Here is a 24,656-nt window from a genome sequence, read left to right on the forward strand (position 1 = left end):
GGGCATGCTGGGAGTTGTAGTTTTGCAACATCTGGAGGTCCGCAGGTTGAAGACCACTGAGAAGGGATTGACAGGCGAAGCGTTCACTAGAGTATAAGCAGACCCCCTCTCGTGCAGAAAACTCGGCTTATACGGTATATGGATATTCCATTGGTTGTCAACCAGGAATTGAAGGACTTCTGTTTACCGTTTGTTATGTAAATGTAAGAATAATTGAAAAATAATATAAAAGGGGTAAAATTGTTCATCTCACAGAAAGTAGTAGCTCCAGGTGTTGCACTTTTTCAGCCATCACCATCGTTCATACCTGACGGAGAATAATTCGATCCCTTTAAAGACCACACAAACACCAGTTCAGCACTTTTCTGCGTCACTAAACATATTTATTTAGTTTTGCACTTATATATACACACACGCGTTCTAGCAGAACTTAGCCTTGTATTTCCAGATTTTTTTTTTACTTTTTTTTGTAGAAAAATAGATGTTCCAGCCACCATGTACTGTACGTTTTCATGTCAAAATGTTTCTCTTCCATTGGAAAGGTGAATAAAAACCAACCCACTCCCATATAACTAAATCTGTTTGCTTAACAAAAATAAAGCCAAACCCTGCACCTCTGGCACAAGTGGATAAATTATTCAACGAGTCACTTCTCCCTTTCAACTACCAAAGCAAAAAGGTTTATAAAGAGCAGCAGCCAACAGAGGATGACAGGGCCCCGGGCCCCTGCGCTAACAAGTCTTCAAAGTGATTTACCATTAAACACTGACAGTATTGGGGGGGGGGGGGGGGGTGAGCGGCTGTTACATGTGATTACACAACAGAGGGATTGGATACAATGGCACTTCCATAAGTATACAGTGTAGCTTATGCCTTTCACCACTTGTCTCTGTACAGCTACCTACCCCAATCAATGAACTTCTAAAACAGTTTTATTTAGAAAACTATTATAGAAAGGCTCTGTATCCATAACATTGTATATAGAGATTTAGAAAACATTAACTGTGCCCGGTCACGATGCTTCTTGATGTCTTTCCCTCTAATAGCTCTCAAACTTCAGACGACCGCCGTCTCCTTCACTGACAAATCGTTTTCTTCCCCTGTGATGGAAGCAAAAGGAAAAAATAAAATAATTAAAAATTAGTTCCAATGCTTTTTTTTTTTTTTTTTTTAACATACAACCTCTTAATCCCTTAACCCTTTAAGGACCAAGCCCATTTTGGCCTAAAAGGGGTACTCCGTTGCTCAGCGTTTGGAACAAACGGAAACTGTTCCGAATGCTGGAGCAGGGAGCTCGTGACATCATAGCCCCGCCCCATCACGACTGCCACGCCCCCTCCAATATACTTGCATTGAGGGGGAGGGGCGTGGAGTAATGAGTGGGCAGGGCAATGACATCATGAGCTCCCAGGACCAGCTCCAGCATTCGGAACAGTTTGAGTACCCCTTTAAGGACCAGGCTAATTTTCATTTTTGCACTTTTTTCCTCCTCCCATTCTAAAACATCATAACGCTTTCAATTCTGCACCTAAAGACCAGGGCTTGGTTTTTTTTGCTTCACAAATTGTACTCTGTAATGACACAACTTACAGGTGAAACTTGAAATATTAGAATATCGTGCAAAGTTCATTTATTTCAGTAATGCAACTTAAAAAGGTAAAACTAATATATTAGAGAGACTCATTACAAGCAAAGCGAGATATGACAAATCACGGCTTGAACTAATTGTGAGGATTATGGCTTACAGCTCATGAAAACCCCAAACCCCCCAATTACTAGGATTTGGGGAGCCATGTCATCTGCTGGTTTTGGTCACTGTGCTTCATTAAATCCAGGGTCAACGCATTCGTCTACCAAGATATTTTGGAGCACTTCATGCTTCCTTTCAAGTTGCATTAATGAAATACAATGGACTTTTGCACGATATTAAAATTTTTCGAGTTTCCCCTGTATTTTATCCCAAAATCAGTCAAAAAATAAAATTGTGGGGTGAAATAAAAAAATAAAAAAACATTTTGTAACTGGGGGCTAAAAATGACACATTTTTATTCTGTAGGTCCATATAGTCACAAGGATACCCAATTTATATATTTTACTACTTTAAAAAAGTTATAACTACATGTACCAAAATTTGTTTAAAATTGTCATCCTCTGACCCCCTATAACTTTATTTTTCTGCATACAGGGCTATATGAAGGCAAATTTTTTGTGCCATGGTCTGTAGTTTTTATGGATACCATTTTTAATTTTGATGGGACTTTTTGATCACTTTTTATCCATTTTTCTAGGTATATGAAGTGACCAAAAAAAAATTTCGCAATTTTGGACTTTGGTATTTTTGTACGAGTACACCATCAACCGAGCGGTTTAACTAACCTTATATTTTAATAGTCCAGACATTTACGCACACAGTAGTACCACATATGATGATTTAAAAAAAATAGGAAAAGGGGTGCGAGTTAATTTTTTAATAGGGGGGGGGCTTATTCACTTTATATTTTTTTACCACTTTCCTTTTCGGGGCATCGCAATTCAGTCGCGATAGTTGCTCCGCTGATTTTTTTTTTTTTACATGTACGCCATCGACCGTGTGTATATTTTAATTGTTCGGACATTTAGGCATGCGGCAGTACCACATATATTTTTCATTACATTATTTTAAAAAATGGGAAGGCGGTGGGGGGGATTCAAACTTTTATTAGGAAGGAGTTAATTCACTTTTATAAAGTTTTTTATTTTTTTTAGTCCCCATAGGGGGCTTTGCCATGCAATCTTTCGATTGCATACCCAGTTCAATGCTGAACTTTGCCTCAACATTGATCAGGGTTATAGATGCTCTGCTTCTCGAGCCTGCCTAGGCTTCCTGGAGAAGCAGAGGACCGATCGGACGGCGAGGTAAGGGCCCTCCCGCCGTCCACTCAGCTGATCGGGACATTGCAATTTCACAGCGATGGTCCGATCAGCTCCACTGAACTAACAGGATGGTTAACCCTGCATTTTAGATGCCGCAATCAACTTTGATCGTGGCGTCTAAAGGGTTAATGTGAGTATTGGGTACCCAGTAAGCTCGGCTCGTGAGCATGCTTCCAACACCGGTAACAGGACAAGGGTGTACAGATACGCCTTTGGTCCTTAAGGTGTTAAGGACGCTAAATATTTTGGCCTTAAGGACAAAGCAACATTTCTTAAATCTGACCAGTGTCACTTAATGCATTAATAACTCTGATATACTTTTACCTATTGTAATTATTCTGAGACTGTTCTTTCAAGATATATTTACTGTATAATAGTGGTAAAATTTTTGTCGACACTTGAAGACTTAGTTAAAAAAAAAAAAAAAATTAATTTACAAAATTCAAATTTTTCTAAATTTGAAGTTCTATGCTTTAAAAAGGAAAAATGTTCATGCCAAATACATTACATATTAATTCACATATACAATGGTCCAGATTTATCAATCTGCCTAAAACCCTGACCTTCTGGGTTTTCCCACAGCAATTAATCACATCTCAGGTTTAATATCTTAATGAGCTCTGATAAAATGTAAGTTGAGCTGTGATTGGGTTTATGCAGATTGATACATTTGGGCCTATGGGGGAAATGTGTGTGCTGTGTGGATGCTTTTTGGCACTGTTTTTTAGTTGCTGTGAACTTGACAAATCTGCCCCAAATTTATCCAACAGGCGCATTATGTATGATTAATTTCTTGCAATCCCCAAAAAATATCATGGAAAATTATTTTACTCCTCTTGTCCCCAGTCAACTTCTGTCCATTCCCTCGGCTTCCGTATTGTCTACTTATGGTTTTTGTTGGTGAAAAATTCCAGCTACCTGAATAATTTTCTAGTGTTTTTATAACAGTCTAAAGCCCCCAACACTTGCACTTGCCAAAGCTTAATAATAACAAACAAACTGTGAAAGAGTTGAAAAGTCGCAAAAGAAAAACCCTAAAAACTCAACCTGCAACAAATATGCAACTTTTCACAATACAACAATGTTGGCAGACACACCGCAAAGCCCAGAAGGAATTGAGCAAACTTGGGGTTTTGCAAAGATTTGTCTGGAATGGAAGTTGGAGGCTAAGGCCTGTAGTTTTGCAACAGCTGGAGGCACACTGAAAAACACTGTCCTAGTCACTATATACACTGTGAATCTAAAACGTCCCATAAAACATATGCTGTACATTTGCTGCGTTTGCCTTCATCCTTCTCACACATGCCCTTACATGAAGGGATTAACGTTTTAGAAAATGTTTACAAGCAGAGGACAAAGCTTTTACTTTAACAATGCACCAAGGGACGCCAGGAGAGGCAAACCACAATCCTTCATTGTATTCAGGTGAAAGGCACAGATTTATTCATCATCCCTCAAAACATGTAGATGCTGTATTTTTTGGACATTTAAAAAGGGAATGTATAACCTAGATTTTTATTTTTTAAAGGGGTATTCCCGTTTTTATTTGGACTGTTCTACAGGGGCTGTAAAACTAGTGTAGTTCATAATGTAGTGTCTGTACCTGTGTTTGATGGTGGTCTCATTTCTTATGTGATCTTTGCCATGATGTTCATTTTTAGCAGCATACAAAATGAGTGTTGTCTCGGGCGTTTCCCAGGTTGCAGTGCTGCCCGAGACATTACATCACTTGTCAAGTGTTGAAAAGGAGCCTGTATGTGCTTCCGCTGGGTGGGAGGGGGATTATTATCCACAGGGCTGAAGGTTCTTTTTACTACCAAGTTTTTACTACCAAGTTGTGTTTGAAGCCCACACTAGCTAATGGTTCCAAAAGACTGAACTTTACTATTTGGCCACCACTTGTTTCAGTAACTTTAGCAGGGATTATAGATGTAGTCACCTTGATGGACATTGATCCCGTATTTGTTTTGAGATGATTCCAGCTTTAAAGCAGTCGTCCACAAAGCGCTCCAGAACAGAGTATGCATGCGGGACATCCAAATTAATATCTGGAATTTCAAGGTAAATTCTATCGTAGCCCTATAAAACAAAACCATAAAGAAAAAACAATGCATTAAATGGTTTAACGCTTCATATCCTAAACCACAGTCCCAGCTCTCACTGCAGATTTATATAATTTCCTGCCAGCAGAGGGCAGTCTTACCCTTTTCATTTGATCCAAAGTAATGACAGCTGATTTCCACAGGGATTCTAACAAATTCAGCATCATCTTGTATGTGGTATCCCCACTTGCTTCAAGAACCATCAGTATTGCCTTTATATGGATAGGTACAGTTAAATAAATAAAATGTACGTTGTAATGTAAATAAGTATGGAGAAGAAAAAAATAAAATAAAAAAAAAAAAGTTGCGTACCTCATACACAAGCTCATGGTGAAAATGAGGTACTTCCAGCTCCTGAAGACAGCGTTCAGCTTCTGATACATCCCCAGATAACACATACTCTTTTAGCAGCATATCAATCTGGCAGAGAGAATGCACAACATAAAAAATAAATAAAAAAAGTGATTGAGATTTAAATTTAGTTTTTCAATTTTTTTCTCACAGAATTTTCTTTTATCATCCTTAAAAGGGGTACTCCGCCCCTAGACATCTCATCCCCTATCCAGACATCTTATCCCCTATCCTTTTGATCGAGGGGGTTCGGCTTCTGAGACCCCCACTATCTACGTGCTGCATCCGGCATTCTGAACATTATATCCAGAACGCTTGATACGGGCAGCCGGGGTTATGACTACGCCCCCTCCATTCATGTCTAATGTTCAGAATGCCGGGGGCTTGACGGCAAAGCATTTGCGAGGGGTTCAATGTTTTTGCTAACGCCAAAAATCAGGATTTCCGTGAAAATTTTGGCGTGTGAACAGAGCAGCAGAAGCCCATTGAAATCAATGTAATTCTGCTGCTGTATAATGTCAGTTTGGAAATCTGCATGCATATTCTTCCGTGTGAACATACTACACCGTGATTGTCCAGGATTAACAGAACCTCTGACTCTTCATAGAGACTGCTCCACACCTGTCTATGGGCTCAGTACAATTCTAAAGAAATACCAAACACAGCCTATAGACAAGCATATCTTTTTAATACACTTTTTTCTTTATGATCGGAATCTATTGGTGACATATAGATCTGACTTCTGGTGTTGTATAGTAGTAGTACAATGGTATACAGGTCGGGAAATATATGCAGAGCACACAATGGCCCAGATTTATCAATATGCATGAGACAAATAAATACCTGTCTTGCCCATAGCGACCAGAGCTCAGCTTTCATTTCACCTGACCAATTATATAAATGAAAGCTAAGCTGTGATTGGTTGCTAGGGGTAAAGCAAACATTTATTGTCTCATGCAGACATATAATACAGTGGGGCAAAAAAAGTATTTAGTCATCCACCAATTGTGCAAGTTTTCCCACTTAAAAAGATGAGAGGCCTGTAATTTTCATCATAGGCATACCTCAACTATGAGAGACATAATGAGTAAAATATCCATAAAATCACATTGTCTGATTTTAAAGAATTTATTTGCAAATTATGGTGAAAAATAAGTATGTGGTCAATAACAAAAGTTCATCTCAATACTTTGTTATATACCCTTTGAGGTCAAACGTTTCCTGTAAGTCTTCACAAGGTTTTCACACACTGTTGCTGGTATTTTGGCCCATTTCCCCATGCAGATCTCCTCTAGAGCAGTGATGTTTTGGGGATGTCTCTGGGCAACACGGACTTTCAACTCCCTCCAAAGGTTTTCTATGGGGTTGAGATCTGGAGACTGGCTAGGCCACTCCAGGACCTTGAAATCCTTCTGACGAAGCCACTCCTTTGTTGTCCGGGGGGGTGTTTGGGATCATTGTCATGATGAAAGACCAAGCCACGTCTCATCTTCAATGCCCTTGCTGATGGAAGGAGGTTTTCACTCAAAATCTCTCAATACATGGCCCCATTCATTCTTTCCTTTACAAGAATCAGTGTCATCCTGGTCCCCATGCTGCACAACAGCCCCAAAGCATGATGTTTTTCACCCCCATGCTTCACAGTAGGTATGGTGTTCTTTGGATGCAACTCTGCATTCTTTCTCCTCCAAACATGACGAATTAAGTTTTTACCAAAAAGTTCTACTTTGGTTTCATCTGACCATATGACATTCTCCCAATCCTCTTCTGGATCATCCAAATGCTCTCTAGCAAACTTCAGACGGGCCCGGACATGTACTGGCTAAAGCAGGGGGACACGTCTGGCACTGCATGATTTGAGTCCCTGGCGGGGTAGTGTGTTACTGATGGTAGGCATTGTTACTTTGGTCCCCGCTCTGTGCAGGTCATTCACTAGGTCCCCCCGTGTGGTTCTGGGATTTTTGCTCACCGTTCTTGTGATCATTTTGACACCACGGGGTGAGTTGTTGCGTGGAGCCCCAGATCGAGGGAGATTATCAGTGGTCTTGTAGGGCTTCCATTTTCTAATAATTGCTCCCACAGTTGATTTCTTCACACCATGCTGCTTGCCTATTGCAGATTCAGTCTTCCCAGCCTGGTGCAGGTCTACAATTTTGTTTCTGGTGTCCTTAGACAGCTCTTTGGTCTTGGCCATAGTGGAGTTTGGAGTGTGACTGTTTGAGGTTGTGGACAGGTGTCTTTTATACTGATAAGTTCAAACAGGCGCCATTAATACAGGTAAGGAATGGAGGACAGAGGAGACTCTTGAAGAAATTACATGTCTGTGAGAGCCAGAAAACGTGCTTGTTTGAAGGTGACCAAATACTTATTTTCCACCATAATTTTCAAATTATTTCTTTAAAAATCAGACAATGTGATTTTATGGATTTTTTTTCTCATTAGGTCTCTCATAATTGAGGTATACAGTGGGGATCAAAAGTTTGGGCACCCCAGGTAAAAATTTGTATTAATGTGCATAAAGAAGCCAAGGAAAGATGGAAACATCTCCAAAAGGCATCAAATTACAGATTAGACATTCTTATAATATGTCAACAAAAGTTAGATTTTATTTCCATCATTTACACTTTCAAAAGTTTAGGCACCCTGCAGAGTTAATATCTTGTACTGCCCCCTTTGGCAAGTATCACAGCTTGATAAAGCTTTTTGTAGCCAGCCAAGAGTCTTTCAATTCTTGTTTGAGGTATCTTTGCCCATTCTTCCTTACAAAAGTCTTCCAGTTCTTTGAGATTTCTGTGCTGGCTGTCACGCACTGCTCTTTTAAGGTCTATCCATAGATTTTCAATTATGTTGAGGTCAGGAGATAGTGAAGGCCATGGCAAAACCTTCAGTTTACACCTCTTGATGTAATACCTCGTGGATTTCGAGGTATGTTTAGGATCATTGTCCATTTGTAGAAGCCATCCTCTCTTTAACTTCAGCTTTTCCACAGATGGCATCAAGTTAGCATCCAAAATTTGCTGAAATTTTATTGAATCCATTTTTCTTCTACTCCTGAGATGTTCCCTGTGCCACTGGCTGCAATACAACCCCAAAGCATGATTGATCCACCCCCATGCTTAACCCCTTAAGGACCCATGACGTACCGGTACATCATGAGTCCGCATCCGATCTATAACGCAGGGCCACGGCGTGGCCCCGCGTCATAGCGGGTCGGGCCTGGCCTCTAACAACGGCCCGGGACCCATGGCTAATAGCGCGCGTCATTGATCGCGCTGCCGTGCACTATTAACGCTTTAGACGCGGCGTTCACAGTTGAACGCCGCGTCTAAAGTGAAAGGGAAACCATGCTGGTTAGCTCAGGGAGCTGTTCGGGATCGCCGCGGGGTAATTGCGGCATCCCGAACAGCTGCAGGACACGAGGAGGGTCTCCTACCTTGCCTCCTGGTGTCCGATCGCCGAATGACTGCTCAGTGCCTGAGATCCAGGCATGAGCAGTCAAGCGGCAGAATCATTGAGCAGTGGTTTCTTATGAGAAACCACTGATCAATGTTAAAAGATCAGTGTGTGCAGTGTTATAGGTCCCTATGGGAGCTATAACACTGCAAAAAAAAAAAAAAAAAGTGAAAAGAAATAAAAAAAGGGAATAAAGATCATTTAACCCCTTCCCTATTAAAAGTTTGAATCACCCCTCTTTTCACATTAATTTTTTTTTTTTTTTTTTTTTTTAAAGTGTAAATAAAAATAAACGTGGTATCGCCACTTGCGGAAATGTCCGAATTATAAAAATATATCGTTAATTAAACCGCATGGTCAATGGCGTGCATGCAAAAAAATTCCAAAGTCCAAAATAGTGCATTTTTGGTCACTTTTTATATCATGAAAAAATGAATAAAAAGCGATCAAGTCCTATCAGTGCAAAAAGGAGATTTTTGTTTACTTATCGTAAAATATTTCTCGGAGGATCCAATGGGGGGGGGACAGACCGTGTGTGTATGCTGCTGTCTCTAGGAGGTGTGACACTATGGTAATAAAAAAAGTTGGCTCCTCCCAGCAGGATATACCCGCCTTCAGGCCCTGGAGCTAATCAGTTTAAGTTCCAGAGCAATAGGAGGAGACCAACAGGTCAAAGAAAAACCCCAAACTGTCCGAGAACCAGAAGAAAAAACATAACTGAACACACCCTCGGACAGAGAACCAAAAGGAAATCCCAAAAAGGGCGGGAGCTGTGTCCCCCAATGGATCCTCCGAGAAAGAGATTTTACGGTAAGTAAACAAAAATCTCCTTTTCTCTCTCTATCAGCTCCATTGGGGGACACAGACAGTGTGACGTACCAAAGCAGTCCCTTGGGTGGGCAGATAAACAGTCAGGCAGACGGCCGATCCACTGCCGCCTGCAACACTTTACGACCCAGACTAGCATCAGCCGATGCAAAAGTATGGACTCTGTAAAACCTCAAGAAAGTGTGCAAAGACGACCAGGTAGCCGCCTTGCAAATCTGCGAGGCAGAGGCTCTATTCTGGAGAGCCCAGGATGCCCCAACAGAAAGGGTAGAATGAGCCACAACCCTGAAAGGAGAAATCTTCCCCTTGCAGCGATAGGCTTCTGAAATGGGAGAACAAATTCACCTAGAAATGGTGGCCTTGGAAGCAGGTTGTCCCTTGCGACGACCTTCCGTAAGGACGAAAAAGGAATCACACTGACGAAACGAAGTGATTGAGAGATAAGACCGAACAGCCCGAACTACATCCAGCTTGTGTAGTAAGCGCTCCTTAGGATGAGAAGGAGCAGGACAAAGACACAGGAGGGCAATGTCCTCATTGAGATGAAAGGCCGAAACCACCTTAGGCAAAAAGGAAGGATCTGGCCAGAAAACAGCCTTGTCCTGGCGGATTACCAGAAACTGAGAACGGCAGGAAAGAGCTGCCAATTCAGACACCCTCCGGGTGGAGGTAATAGCAACAAGAAATGCCACTTTCCAAGAAAGGAGGCGGAGAGACACCTTTCTAAGGGGCTCAAAGGGAGCACCCTGGAGGGCACTCAGAACCAAATTCAAGTCCCAAGGGGGAGAGGGTGACCGATAAGGAGGAACAGCGTGCGCCACTCCTTGAAGGAAGGTCCGGACATGAGAATAAAAAGCCTGGGGCCGCTGGAAAAGAACAGCAAGGGCCGAAACCTGACCTTTAAGTGAACCGAGAGACAACCACAATTCCACCCCCGACTGCAAAAAGGAGAGAAGACGGGGAACTGAGAAGGTTACCGGGGAGAAGTCCTGAGCTTCACACCAATGAAAATAAGACCGCCAAATGCGGTGGTAAATTCTTGCGGAGGAGGGCTTACGAGCCCTGAAGCATGGCGTGAATGACTTGGGAAGAGAACCCGCGGGCCTTCAAAACCGCGGTCTCAACCCCCACGCCATCAAATGCAGCGACTGTAAATTGGGGTGGCAAAGAGGACCCTGAGAGAGCAGGTCCGGACGGAGCAGAAGGCGCAGTGGAGCGTCGTCCAGGAGCCTGACTACGTCGGCGTACCACGACCTTCGGGACCAATCTGAAGCTACCAGAATGGCGGTGACGTCCTCTGCTATGAGCTTCCTCAGCACCCTGGGAAGGAGCGGAAGGGGAGGGAACAGATAGGGTAGGGCAAACCCTGCCCAAGGAATCACTAGGGCGCCCACGGCCAGAGCCTGAGGGTCCCGGGACTTGGACACAAAAGGAAGGATCTTCCGATTGTGCCGGGACGCGAAGAGGTCCACGTCCGGAATGCCCCAGAGGTCGCAGAGTTGCGCGAAGACCTCTGGATGTAGAGACCACTCGCCGGGGTCGGGTGAGGACCGACTGAGGAAGTCCGCTTCCCAGTTGAGCACTCCCGGAATGTGAATCGCCGAAATGGCCGGAACCTTGCTTTCCGCCCAGGTGAGAATCTTTGTCACCTCGGCCATGGCTGCCGAGCTGCGAGTGCCGCCATGTCGATTTATGTACACCACGGCCATGGCATTGTCCGACTGGTCGCGGACAGGACGGGACTGAAGATGGGACTCCCAATGAAGAAGACAAAGAAGAATCGCCCGTAATTCCATTATGTTTATCGGAAGAAGGGTCTCTCGGGGAGACCAGAGTCCCTGAACCATCCAATCCCTGAACACGCCGCCCCAGCCAGACAGGCTGGCATCCGTTGTAACTACCTGTCAGTTAAGGGGAAGAAATGACCGCCCTTGGAGAAGAAGGGGGGAGCGGAGCCACCAGAGGAGAGACAGACGGACCCTGCGAGGGAGAACAATCTGACGATCGAGGGACAGAGGAGACCTGTTCCATCGAGAGAGAATCGCCAGTTGAAGGGGGCGGTAATGAAACTGGGCAAAGGGTACGGCCTCCATAGTTGCCACCATCCGACCCAGGACTTCCATACAAGTGCGGATGGGGACTGAGACCTGGGTCCGAAGGGAGCAGACCCCCGACAGAAGCACCAGACGTTTGTCCGGCGGGAGAAAATTCGGGCAGAGGCAGTGTCGAATCGAAGGCCCAGGAAGGTTAGAGACTGGGTAGGACGGAGGACTGACTTGTCCCGGTTGACCATCCACCCGAGGCGATCCAGAGTGTGGAGAGTGATGTCCAGATTCTCTGGGCTCTGGTTGGAGCTTTGATGAGAAGGTCGTCCAGGTAGGGTATCACTGAGACTCCCCTCGACCGTAACCGGCCCATCACTGGCGCAAGGATCTTTGTAAAGACCCGAGGAGCCGTGGCTAGACCAAAGGGGAGGGCTACGAATTGAAAATGCCCCTCTGGAACCGCAAAGCGGAGGTACAGATGATGGCCTGGAAATATTGGCACATGGAGGTAGGCATCCTTGATGTCCACCGATGAAAGGAACTCCCCTTGTTCCAGGGACGCCACCACCGAACGGAGAGATTCCATTCGGAAGTGGCGGATAAGAAGATGACGGTTGAGACGCTCGAGGTCTAGGATTGGTCGCACCGAACCGTTCTTCTTGGGAACCACAAAAAGATTGGAATAAAAACCCTGAAACCGTTCCCCTGGAGGAACGGGAACGATAACCCCCTGGAGAAGCAGAGACTGGAGAGCCGCTCGAAAGTGCTTCGCCAGAGAAGGAGACCGGGGGGCCTGGGATCGAAAAAAGCGATCCCTGGGAAGGGAGGCGAATTCGATTCGGTAACCGTTGGACACAACGTCCTTGACCTAAGAGTCCTGAATGTGTGAGGTCCAGATGTCTCGAAAAAGTAAGAGACGACCTCCCACCCGAGAAGAAACCGCGGGTGGGGGCCTCACTTCATGCAGAAGTGGGTTTGCGGTTGCCTGATTTGGGCGCAAAACGGCCGGACCGGTTGTAGTCAGACTTCCAAGACGGGCGTGCCCGGAATGAGGGAGCCTTCTTGTCCCGCGAGGGCATCTGCCGGGACCCTTTGGAAAGTAGGGCGAGCCTTATTTTGAGGTAACAAGGAACTCTTACCTCCCGCCTCAGAGATAATCTCATCAAGGCGTTTGCCAAAAAGACGGCCACCCGTAAAAGTAAGCTCAGGGAGAGACCTTTTGGAAGCGGATCCGCATTCCAAGCCTTAAGCTACATAGAGCGGCGGAGAGCCGCTAGGTGACCCACAGCAAAGGCGGAACAACGGGCTGACTGCATGGAAGCTGCGCACAGGAAGTCCCCAGCTTTAGAGCATTGGAGAGCCAGAGCAGATAGATCCTCTGGGGGGGGGATCCTGCTAAGATATCCTGATGGAGCTTTTGGCACCACTCTGACAGAGCCTTGGACACCCATGTCGAAGCGAAGATGGGAAGAAGAGAAGAGCCAGCTGCTTCAGAGGCAAACTTCGCTAAGGATTCTACCTTCTTGTCCGTGGGATCCTTGAAGGCAGCGGCATCTGCCAGAGGCAGTGTAGTCGCCTTTGAGATTCGGGAGATTGGTGGATCCACTGAGGGAGGGGAAACCACCTTAGTGACAAAGTCCTTGTCAAATGGATAACTTTCTTGGATTGTCTTGATTCCCGGGAACCTCTTGTCTGGATGTTTCCATGCAGATTCCAGAATGTCGTCAAAGTCAGTGTGAGAGCTCAACCTTTGAGGTGCTGGCTTAGCACGATGAAAGGATACTCCTGGAGTGACATCCGAAGTTTCTGGGTCCTCTAAGTGAAAGGTGTCTCTTAGGGCTGTCACCAATTAGTTCACCGTTTCAATTGAGTCCGAGCGGTCCTCTGAGTCCGATGCCTGCTCGGAAGCCTTGTCCACCAGTTCACCAGGAGAATTTGAACGAGTAGAGGCAGTCCTGGAGGGGGGTGACCATGACCGGGTACGCGGCTCTGGCGTGGCAGAGCGGCGACTCCGAGAACGTCCTCTGGAGGAGCGACGTTTGTGCCCAGATGACAGGGGGGGGGCGGGACCTACGAGGGGAACGCTCACGTCTATCTGAAGACTCAATGGATGAGTCAGACGAGGCACCCCTAGTACGCTTGTGAGAGCGTGAAGTATGTGGAGACGAGGAGCGGGCCCTTTCAGAGGCCCTGCGCAGGGAAGACCCATTCAAGGCGGACACCAATTCCCATGAGGCCTCAGCCACCGAACGGGAGACTTGGGTCAAGTCAGCCATATACTGGGTCAGGGAAGAAACTCAGGCTGGTGGAGCGGCTGAACCCACCGGAACCGAAAGGGCATCAGGGGGTACCAGGGGGTCTGGGGGAGCAGTGGAGCAGGCAGGGCAAGTGGGCTCAGTAGAGCCAGGCATTTTGGTACTACAGACAAAATAAGTCACTGAGGTTCCAGGTTTCTGTTTAGAGGGAGGAACACCTCTGGGTACGGACATTATGAGAAAAAAGAGACAGGAACTTTCTCACCCTAGTCTGTGTCCCCTGGCAGCTGCAGTGAGGAGAACGGCTCCGTGCAGCTAGTGTGAGAAAAAGGCCAGCCAATAGCAGAGGGGGGGGGGGGGCGTGCCTGAAGCAGAGGCACTAACTAATTGGCCCCCTTCTGACTGAAAATCGCGCCCACGGCGCTGATTGGAGGCTATTACGCGCCTCAGAAGAGCTCCAACAGCCCTGTGGGCGGAGCTAAGGACAGGCCAAGAAGAAGCAGTAATGGCGCCCGCTCCTTGTCCCGAGCGCACATGTCAGCCACATATGCGCTCGGGGGAACAGAGCGGGAGGCCGATACGCCGGCAGAAACTGCCGGAGAAAGCAAAAGTAAGCCGGCGCAGGGAGCGCCCGGCCCGTACCAGCGCCGCGGCTGTCAGCTGCATATAAGGCGCTGCAGTCTAAACACAGTAACCACACACACACACACTCCAGTGAAAAACATATGCCCCCTCAGATGCCACTGCTCCCCCAGAATAAAGGTCCAGAATAAAAGTCCATCCCCAGTAAGCCAGCCTCAACCTTAAAAGGTGGGCCAAAACAGGGGGTCTCCAGAAGTTGCAAGTCCGCACCTGAGGAGAAAGGGGGGGGGGGGGGAGTACTTACCTCAGTCAGAAGAACTTACCTAATGGAGTCTTCAGTGAAGTCTTCAGTCAGCTTAGTTACCTGCATCACGCCTGGCTGCTATGCGCGAGCGAGGCGAGCAGCGAAATAGGGGGACCCGGACCCATGAGGTACCAACCCAGCCGCTGACCGTTGGCGAGGGGAGGTGAACAGCACATATACGCAATGTCTGTGCCCCCTTACTCGCAATGGGGAAACAGGGAACAGGAGTCCCTGAGTCCCCACCTGAAGACAGGAAAGAAAAAGGATTAATAAAAAAAAATAACACGTCCCTATACTAGGAAAATAAAAATCTGAAGACCTGGTCTGGAGAATTCCAGACCATGTCCACCTCCTTCAGACACAAAGCTTAAACTGATTAGCTCAGGGCCTGAAGGCGGGTATATCCTGCTGGGAGGAGCCGTCTTTTTTTATTACCATAGTGTCACACCTCCTAGAGACAGCAGCATACACCCACAGTCTGTGTACTCCAATGGAGCCGATAGAGAAAATGGTACCGCTAAAAACTTCAGATCACGGCGCAAAAAATGAGCCCTCATATCGCCCCATACGCAGAAAAATAAAGTTATACAGGTCAGAAGAGGACAATTTTAAACGTATAAATTTTCCTGCATGTAGTTATGATTTTTTCCAGAAGTACGACAAAATCAAACCTATATAAGTAGGGTATCATTTTAATCGTATGGACCTACAGAATAAAGATAAGGTGTCATTTTTACCGAAAAATGTACTGTGTAGAAACGGAAGCCCCCAAAATTACAAAATGGCTTTTTTTTCAATTTTGTCTCACAATGATTTTTTTTTCCGTTTCGCCATAGATTTTTGGGTAAAATGACTGATGTAATTACAAAGTAGAATTGGTGACGCAAAAAATAAGCCAGCATATGGATTTTTAAGTGCAATATTGAAAGAGTTGAAAAAACGAAAAAGGAGGAAAAAACGAAAATGCAAAAACGGAAAAACCCTGGGTCCTTAAGGGGTTAACAGTTGGACAGAGGTTCTTTTCATTAAATTTTGTTCCCCTTCTCCAAATGTACCATTGCTCATTCCGGCCAAAAAGTTAAATTTTAACCTCATCAGTCCACAGAGCTGGTTTCCAAAATGCATCAGGCTTGTCTATATGTTCATTTGCAAAGTTCAAACGCTGATTTTTGTGATGAGGACGTAGAAGAGGTTTTCTTCTGATGACTCTTCCATGAAGACCATATTTGTACAAGTATCTCTTTATAGTGGAATAGTGTACCACAACTCCAGTGTCTGCTAGATCTTTCTGGAGGGATTGTGCAGTTAAACGTGGGTTTTGAATAGTTTCTCACACAATCCTGCGAGCTGTTCTGTCTGATATTTTTCTTGGTCTTCCAGATCTTGCTTTAACTTCCACTGTTCCTGATGACTGCCATTTCTTAATTACATTCCGAACAGAGGATATTGACATCTGAAAACATTTTGCCATCTTCTTATAGCCTTCTCCAGCTTTGTGAGCGTCAACTATTTTCAGTTTCAGATTTCTAGACAACTGCTTAGAAGAACCCATGGTGCTGATTGTTGGGGCAAACCTTTGAGATTTACATTACCTGGTCTTTCCAGATGATGATTGAGAACAATCCATGACACTGGCAGGTCTCAGCTTTGCAAAGAAGGCAGTGCATGCTATAAATTCTGCAGGGTGCTCAACCTTTTGCAGATGCCATTTTTTTGTTTTCTGTTATTTTGAAAGTGTTAATGATGGAAATAAAATCTAACTTTTGTTGACATATTATAAGAATGTCTAATCTGTAATTTGATGCCTTTTGGAAATCTTTCCTTGGCTTCTTTATGCACATTAATACAATTTTTTACCTGGGGTGCCATAACTTTTGATCCCCACTGTACTTAAGAAGATGAGAGGCTGTCATTTTCATCATAAGTGGTAGACCTTGCACAATTGGTAGCTGACTAAATACTTTTTTGCCCCACTGTATTTGGGCCCTTGTGAACACAAAGTGCACTTGTCTAGGCTGATCAAATTTACCTCTTTCACCAGTTTTTTTACTGGCTGCTGGCCGCCTCCTAAGCCCCAGACACTGTCAATTTTCTTTCCAACTCTAGTCATGCTCAGGAGAACTGCTGCCCGATTTAAGGCTTCGCTATAGGAAGGAAAAAAAATAAAAAATGTACAGTGGTCAGTAATAAAGCTGAATAAAAGCCTACTTGGAGATCCATTTCTCTTCTCACATCATTCCTCAAAAGTTAAGGGCGAGCCATAAAAACTAAATGGCTTAAAATGTGTTATTTCAGTTACATCTGATTTTGGTGGAAATGCTTAGGTTTATAGGTCTTTAGACACAAATGCTAGTAGCTATTATTTGAACACAAGTCCATGCCTGTATTTAGAAGTCACAGGACAACAAACTTAGTTATACTGATTTGCAAAGGAAAAGATTACTCATAGTCCATCTGTAGCTCCCGAAACATCACATGCAGCAGGCTAGCAAAGTGTGACGTATGAAACATCAATCCTCTCTAATAAATGTATACATGATGTACAGTGAGCTTATCTTGAATAAATGTAAAAGTTTTTTGCAACAGATTGACTGAGTTATCTTATCCTCTGCAAAATTGGTATAACTAAATTTGTCCAGTGACTACAGTTTACACTGGTATTTAACACCGGTTTAAAAGTTGTCTCTAAAGTTACAAAACTAACTTCCCGGGCTGACATTCTGCACATTTTCAGCCATGTAACTGGCTTAATTCTACCAGCAAAATAGTGAGTACAGCTCTGGAATATAATACAGGATATAGCTCAGGATCAGTACAGGATAAGTAATGTAATGTATGTACACAGTGACCTCACCAGCAGAATAGTGAGTACAGCTCTGGAGTATAATACAGGATATAACTCAGGATCAGTACAGGATAAGTAATGTAATGTATGTACACAGTGACCTCACCAGCAGAATAGTGAGTACAGCTCTGGAGTATAATACAGGATATAACTCAGGATCAGTACAGGATAAGTAATGTAATGTATGTACACAGTGACCTCACCAGCAGAATAGTGAGTACAGTTCTGGAGTATAATACAGGATATAACTCAGGATCAATACAGGATATAACTCAGGATCAGTACAGGATAAGTAATGTAATGTATGTACACAGTGACCTCACCAGCAGAATAGTGAGTACAGCTCTGGAGTATAATACAGGATATAACTCAGGATCAATACAGGATATAACTCAGGATCAGTACAGGATAAGTAATGTAATGTATGTACACAGTGACCTCACCAGCAGAATAGTGAGTACAGCTCTGGAGTATAATACAGGATATAACTCAGGATCAGTACAGGATAAGTAATGTAATGCATGTACACAGTGACCTTACCAGCAGAATAGTGAGTACAGCTCTGGAGTATAATACAGGATATAACTCAGGATCAGTACAGGATAAGTAATGTAATGTATGTACACAGTGACCCCACCAGCAGAATAGTGAGTACAGCTCTGGAGTATAATACAGGATATAACTCAGGATCAGTACAGGATAAGTAATGTAATGTATGTACACAGTGACCTTACCAGCAGAATAGTGAGTACAGCTCTGGAGTATAATACAGGATATAACTCAGGATCAGTACAGGATAAGTAATGTATGTACACAGTGACCTCACCAGCAGAATAGTGAGTACAGCTCCGGAGTATAATACAGGATATAACTCAGGATCAATACAGGATACGTAATTTAAATGCACACATAAATCGACTAAACATTTTAAATCAAAATCTATCTACAAGTGGTCAAATTCCAATAAACTCTTTATTGTTGGCATTTGACAATGTTTCAAAGAACACAGAGCTATAGCCTTCATATGGCTACCTCAGACTGCCCAATCCCAGGTAACCGGCAGCCTAGATAGCTATTGAGAGTACAGCTCAACTATTGCATTTATTCATTTTACGGTTTACAGCCCTGAGGATATAACATACCGAGAATGTTCGCAGTCCACGGTGCCTTTATAGGCCTCTATGTAAGTCTTGTTCAGGATCCCATCTCCAACTGCTCTGGCAATAAATTGACCCACTAGCTGCAGAGACAGAGGTAAGAATTATCCCTCCCATACAACACACACACCATTATTTTTACCAAAGTTCTCAAAAACTTGCTGTGAAGGAGCCAAAAATGATTGGACATTTCATAATACAACAGAAACCTCAAATGACATTTTATATAGCTCGGAAATCACACAATTTTCCATCAGAGCAGGAATTTCCAAGTGACTGCTGGACTTGTGCTTCCTCTTTCATACCACAAATACATACATACATAGATTGCTCATGACTGTAGAAAGTAGACAAATATCAGAAGTAAACAAGCAAAGTTGTGGTCTTGTATCGATGGCAGACATCAGTGGCTGATGGAAGCCTATACCATAAAAGTCCCCTAGGGAGATTTAATCAAAACCTGTGCAGAGGAAAAGTTGACCAGTTGCTCATAGCAACCAATCAGATCGCTTCTGTAACTTTTCAGAGGCCTTTTTAGTCCTATTCAAATGAGCACTATTAAAGCACCGATGGTCTATCTGTGGATATCCTACCGTAAATGATAGGCGATCAAGCTGCCACATCAAACGCATCTACACATGTAATGACTGTACTCATTATTGCCTAGTCTAAATGCACAGAAAGATTAAAGTTGTCCATGAATAATAAAAATCATGGTTATGTGTACCAGTAAATGTTGCTCTTCAGACATTGATTTACATTAGAACATGGAGGCATACTGTACGTACAACAATTGTATTAATGGAAATGTCAATTAGAGCTCAAGATTTTTTGATCAAAAACTTTCTACGAGGAAAGACCTTTAACCCCTTAAGGACCAGGCCATTTTACACCTTAGGACCAGAGCGTTTTTTGCACATCTGACCACTGTCACTTTAAACATTAATAACTCTGGGATGCTTTTAGTTATCATTCTGATTCAGAGATTGTTTTTTCGTGACATATTCTACTTTAACATGGTGGTAAATTTTTGTGGTAACTTGCATCCTTTCTTGGTGAAAAATTCCAAAATGTTAAGAAAAAATTGAAAATTTTGCATTTTTCTAACTTTGAAGCTCTCTGCTTGTAAGGAAAATGGATATTCCAAATACATTTTTTTTGGATCACATATACAATATGTCTACTTTATGTTTGAATCATAAAATTGACTTGTTTTTACTTTTGGAAGACACCAGAGGGCTTCAAAGTTCAGCAGCAATTTTTCACAAGATTTTCAAACTCACAATTTTTCAGGGACCAGTTCAGGTTTGAAGTGGATTTGAAGGGTCTTCATATTAGAAATACCCCACAAATGACCCCATTATAAAAACTGCACCCCTCAAAGTATTAAAAATGACATTCAGTCAGCGTTTTAACCCTTTAGGTGTTTCACAGGAATAGCAGCAAAGTGAAGGAGAAAATTCACAATCTTCATTTTTTACATTTGCATGACCTTGTAGACCCAATTTTTGAATTTTTACAAGGGGTAAAAGGAGAAAATTTATACTTTTATTTGTAGCCCAATTTCTCTTGAGTAAGCACATACCTCATATGTCTATGTAAAGTGTTCGGCGGGCGCAGTAGAGGGCTCAGAAGCGAAGGAGCGACAAGGGGATGTTTGAGAGTAAGTTTTTCTGAAATAGTTTTTGGGGGGCATGTTGCATTTAGGAAGCCCCTATGGTGCCAGAACAGCAAAAAAAAAAAAAAAAAAAAAACCCGGGGTAAGGGATCAGACCCTAATAGGACCCTGGGGGACCTATTAGGGGGTCGGACTTTTTTTTTTTTTACTTTATTAACTCCTACCTGTCCCTGCAATCCGCTGTCCCTATTCTAAGGCTGGTGAGGGGGCTCCGGAGCTCTGAGGGGGGGGATCCACGATCTTCTCCTCACTGCTGCACCTGCTGACTGAACACAGAGAGCAGGTGCAGCAGCGGGAAGGGACCGTTAACCCCTCCTCTGCCGCGCTACTATTGGTCAGACGATCACCGGCCAAAAGTAGCATTGCTGGGGAGGTGACAGTATTGTCACCTCTCCCCAGCAACGGCAGGTGATTGGCGGTGTATCGTATACTGCCGATCTAGTTCCGGGTCATCGGGTCACGAATGACCGGAATCACCGCAGATCGCCAGCACGATTTTGCGGATGATCTGCGGTCCCAGGACTCCCCTCTGCGTTTGCCTCGGACGCCTGCTGAACGATTTCAGCAGGCGTCCGGTTTCGCAACCCGCCCGGCGGGATGCAAAATCGCCAGGACGTACTCATACGTGCCTGGTCCTTAAGACCCAGAGCGCAGGGACGTACTCATACGTGCCTGGTCCTTAAGGGGTTAATCCTCTGTAAGAAAAAAAAAAACACTGTCACGTGGAACAATAGATACTTTTTATTATTTCTAGAAGAAGAGAAGAGAGAAGTGCAATGTGCACACAAACCTGTGGTGCCCTGGGTGTGTCCAAAACAAGTTCGGGCAGCTCCTCCAACAATTTGTCAAAAGAAGTTTCCACATCTTGTGTACTCAGCACGGTTCCACACAAGTCATGCAGCAGCTTTGATGTCATCTCCCGGTGACTGGCTTTACCTTCTAGTGCAATGGATACAGCCAGCATGGGAAGACCACACTTCATGTCGCCAAGATTCAATTCCTTCAACATTTCCTGTGCAAAAAGGAAAGCAAAAAATATATTAGATTAGCTGAAATAGTGCAGCACAGGTACAAATAAAGGATTTTATACAAGTAATAAACCTAAACCCATTCAGCCCTGTAATTTAGATCTTAAATACATATTGAGGGAGATTTATTAAAAACCTGTGCAGAGGAAAAGCTGACCAGTTGCCCATAGCAACTAATTAGATCGCTTTCATTTTTTCAAAAGGTTTCAGCAAAATAAAAAAGTAAAGTAGTGATCTGATTGGTTGCTATGGGCAACTGGTCAACTTTTCCTCTGCACAGGTTTTGATAAATCTCCCCCATTGTTTGTAAAGTATTAAGCATGCTTCTAACTGCAAATAAATAAACCCTGCGTGTGTTCATTTTATAGATACTTAAATGGGCGCTGTCAGATACAAAAACTTTTTATATGATATACATCTTGGCAAAACATTAGCCTTTCTAATACAGTGGTCCCTCAACATACGATGGTAATCCGTTCCAAATGGACCATCGTTTGTTGAAACCATCGCACGTTGAGGGATTCGTGCAATGTAAAGTATAGGACAGTGGTCTACAACCTGCGGACCTCCAGATGTTGCAAAACTACAACACCCAGCATGCCCGGACAGCCAAAGGCTGTCCGGGCATGCTGGGAGTTGTAGTTTTGCAACATTTGGAGGTCCGCAGGTTGAAGATCACTGGTATTGGAAGTTATACTCACGTGTCCCCGCCGCTCCGGACCGTCACCACTCGTCACCGCTGCCCTGGATGTCGCCCTCCATCGCTGTCGCCGTGTCCGCGACGCTCCGGCAAGGCCTCGGCTTCCCCGGCATCCTCGCTCTCCGTCACCGCCATCACGTCGCTAAGCACACCACTCCTATTGGATGACGGGACGGCGTGCGCAGCGACGTGATGACGACGATGGAGAGCGCCGACGATGCAGGGGATCCCGAAGAGGACCTCCGGAGCCCCGAGGACAGGTAAGTGATCATCAGCGGACCACACGGGGCACCGTAAACGGCTATCCGGCAGCGCAGACTGCTTCAGCTGTTTATGCAATGGCCCCAACATACAAAAGCATCATATGTTTATGCTGCCTTCAACATGCGATGACCTCCAAGAGGCCATCGTATGTTGAAATGATCATATGTCGGGGCCATCGTAGGTCGGGGGGGGGGTCACTGTATACTTCACAAGAAAATGTAACTTCCTTTTTATAGAAATCATGGCTTATAAAATCATGGCCTTGTCCAAGCTGAAGCGCAGGTATGGACATAGTCCAGTAAGTGAGGGTGGGCTAGTACTCCTCTGTACGCTCTCCTGTCCGATAGGGCATAAGAGAGCACAGAGGAATCCTATCGGACAGGAAAGTGTATAGAGGAGTACTAGCCCACCCTCACTTACTGGACTATGTCCATGCCTGTGCTTCGGCTTGGACAAAGCCATGATTTCTATAAAAAGTAAAATTTTCTTATGAAGTATACAGTGACCCCCCCTGACCTACGATGGCCTGACATAACTATCCTGGCAGCTCAGTGGAGGTGATCGTGACTATAGCGACAGAATCGCGCTGTCCCGATCAGCTTACTGGACGACAGGAGGGTCCTCACCTGCCTCCTCGTCATTATCCGATCAGCCATCTACTGCTCCATGCCTACGCAGCAGGCTAGAGCATCAGAGCGCCGGTAACACTGATCAATGCTATGCTATGGCATAGAATTGAACAGTGTATGCAATCCAAAGATTGCATGGTATAGCCCCCTAAGGGGGGCTAAAAAAATAAATAAAAAATATGTGAATAAGCCCCCCCCCCCCCCAATAAAAACTTAACTCACACCCTTTTTCCTATTTTTTTTTTTAAATTAAAAATCATCATACGTGGTACTACCATGTGCGTAAATCACAATAGTCCAGACTATTAAAATATAAGGTTAGTTAAAGGGGTATTCCAGGAAAAACTTTTTTATATATATCAACTGGCTCCAGAAAGATAAACAGATTTGTAAATTACTTCTATTAAAAAATCTTAATCCTTTCAGTACTTATAAGCTTCTGAAGTTAAGGTTGTTCTTTTCTGTCTAAATCCTCTCTGATGACACGTGTCTCGGGAAAGCCTAGTTTAGAAGAGGTTTGCTATGGGGATTTGCTTCTAAACTAGGCGTTTCCCGAGACACGTGTCATCAGAGAGTATTTAGACAGAAAAGAACAACCTTAACTTCAGAAGCTCCTAAGTACTGAAAGGATTAAGATTTTTTAATAGAAGTAATTTACAAATCTGTTTAACTTTCTGGAGCCAGTTGATATATATAAAAAAGTTTTTTCCTGGAATACCCCTTTAACCTCTTAAGGACCCATGACGTATGCGTACGTCATGGGTCCCGGTCCTGCGATATAACGCGGGGTCACACGGTGACCCCGCATCATATCGCGGCGGGCCCGGCGTCATAGTGAAGCCGGGACCCGCCTCTAATAGCGCGCGGCACTGATCGCTGTGCCGCGCGCTATTAACCCTTTAGCCGCACGCTCAAAGCTGAGCCGCGCGGTTAAAAACGAAAGTAAAAGTGCCCGGCTAGCTCAGGGAGCTGTTCGGGATCGCCGCGGTATAATCGCGTCATCCCGAACAGCTGTAGCACAGGAGGAAGGTCTCTTACCTTCTCCTGTGCTGTCCGATCGCCGAATGAATGCTTCAAGCCTGAGATCCAGGCTTGAGCATTCAATCGCCGAAAACACTGATTGATCCATTCCTATGGAGATGGATCAATCAGTGTAAAAGATCAGTAAATGCAATGTTATAGCCCCCCCTATAGGAGCTATAATGTTGCATAAGAAAAGTGTAAAAAAATCATTAACCCTTTCAATTATCCCTTCCCCTAATAAAAGTTTAAATCACCCGGTATTTCCAAAAATAAAAAAAACATTATGTAAATAATAATAAAAATAAACATATGTGGTATCGCTGCGTGCGGAAATGTCCGATTTATAAAAATATACCACTTTTTAAACCGCTCGTTCAATGGCGTACGCGCAAAAAAATTCCAAAGTCCAAAATAGCGCATTTTTGATCACTTTTTATACCACAAAAAAGTTAATAAAAAGTGATCAAAAAGTCTGATCAGAACAAAAATGGTACCGCTA

At 44.2% G+C, this 24,656-nt stretch overlaps 1 protein-coding gene across 1 annotated transcript in view; it reads right to left on the minus strand.

The window, feature by feature from the left end:
• Positions 1 to 358: 358 nt before the first annotated feature.
• PDCD4 (programmed cell death 4) overlaps positions 359 to 24,656 on the minus strand; it is a 66,094-nt gene continuing 41,796 nt past the window's right edge. Inside the window, exons 6-12 of the mRNA XM_056530785.1 lie at positions 21,304 to 21,525; positions 18,821 to 18,918; positions 16,863 to 16,977; positions 5,328 to 5,435; positions 5,117 to 5,227; positions 4,853 to 4,992; positions 359 to 1,100 (exon numbers count right to left, since the gene is read on the minus strand). Of these exons, the coding sequence (XP_056386760.1) occupies positions 1,040 to 1,100; positions 4,853 to 4,992; positions 5,117 to 5,227; positions 5,328 to 5,435; positions 16,863 to 16,977; positions 18,821 to 18,918; positions 21,304 to 21,525 (855 nt within the window). The 3' untranslated portion in view covers positions 359 to 1,039. The remainder of the gene's footprint in view (positions 1,101 to 4,852; positions 4,993 to 5,116; positions 5,228 to 5,327; positions 5,436 to 16,862; positions 16,978 to 18,820; positions 18,919 to 21,303; positions 21,526 to 24,656) is intronic.

Source organism: Hyla sarda, chromosome 7 (assembly GCF_029499605.1).
Source record: "Hyla sarda isolate aHylSar1 chromosome 7, aHylSar1.hap1, whole genome shotgun sequence".
NCBI classification, from domain to species: domain Eukaryota; kingdom Metazoa; phylum Chordata; class Amphibia; order Anura; family Hylidae; genus Hyla; species Hyla sarda.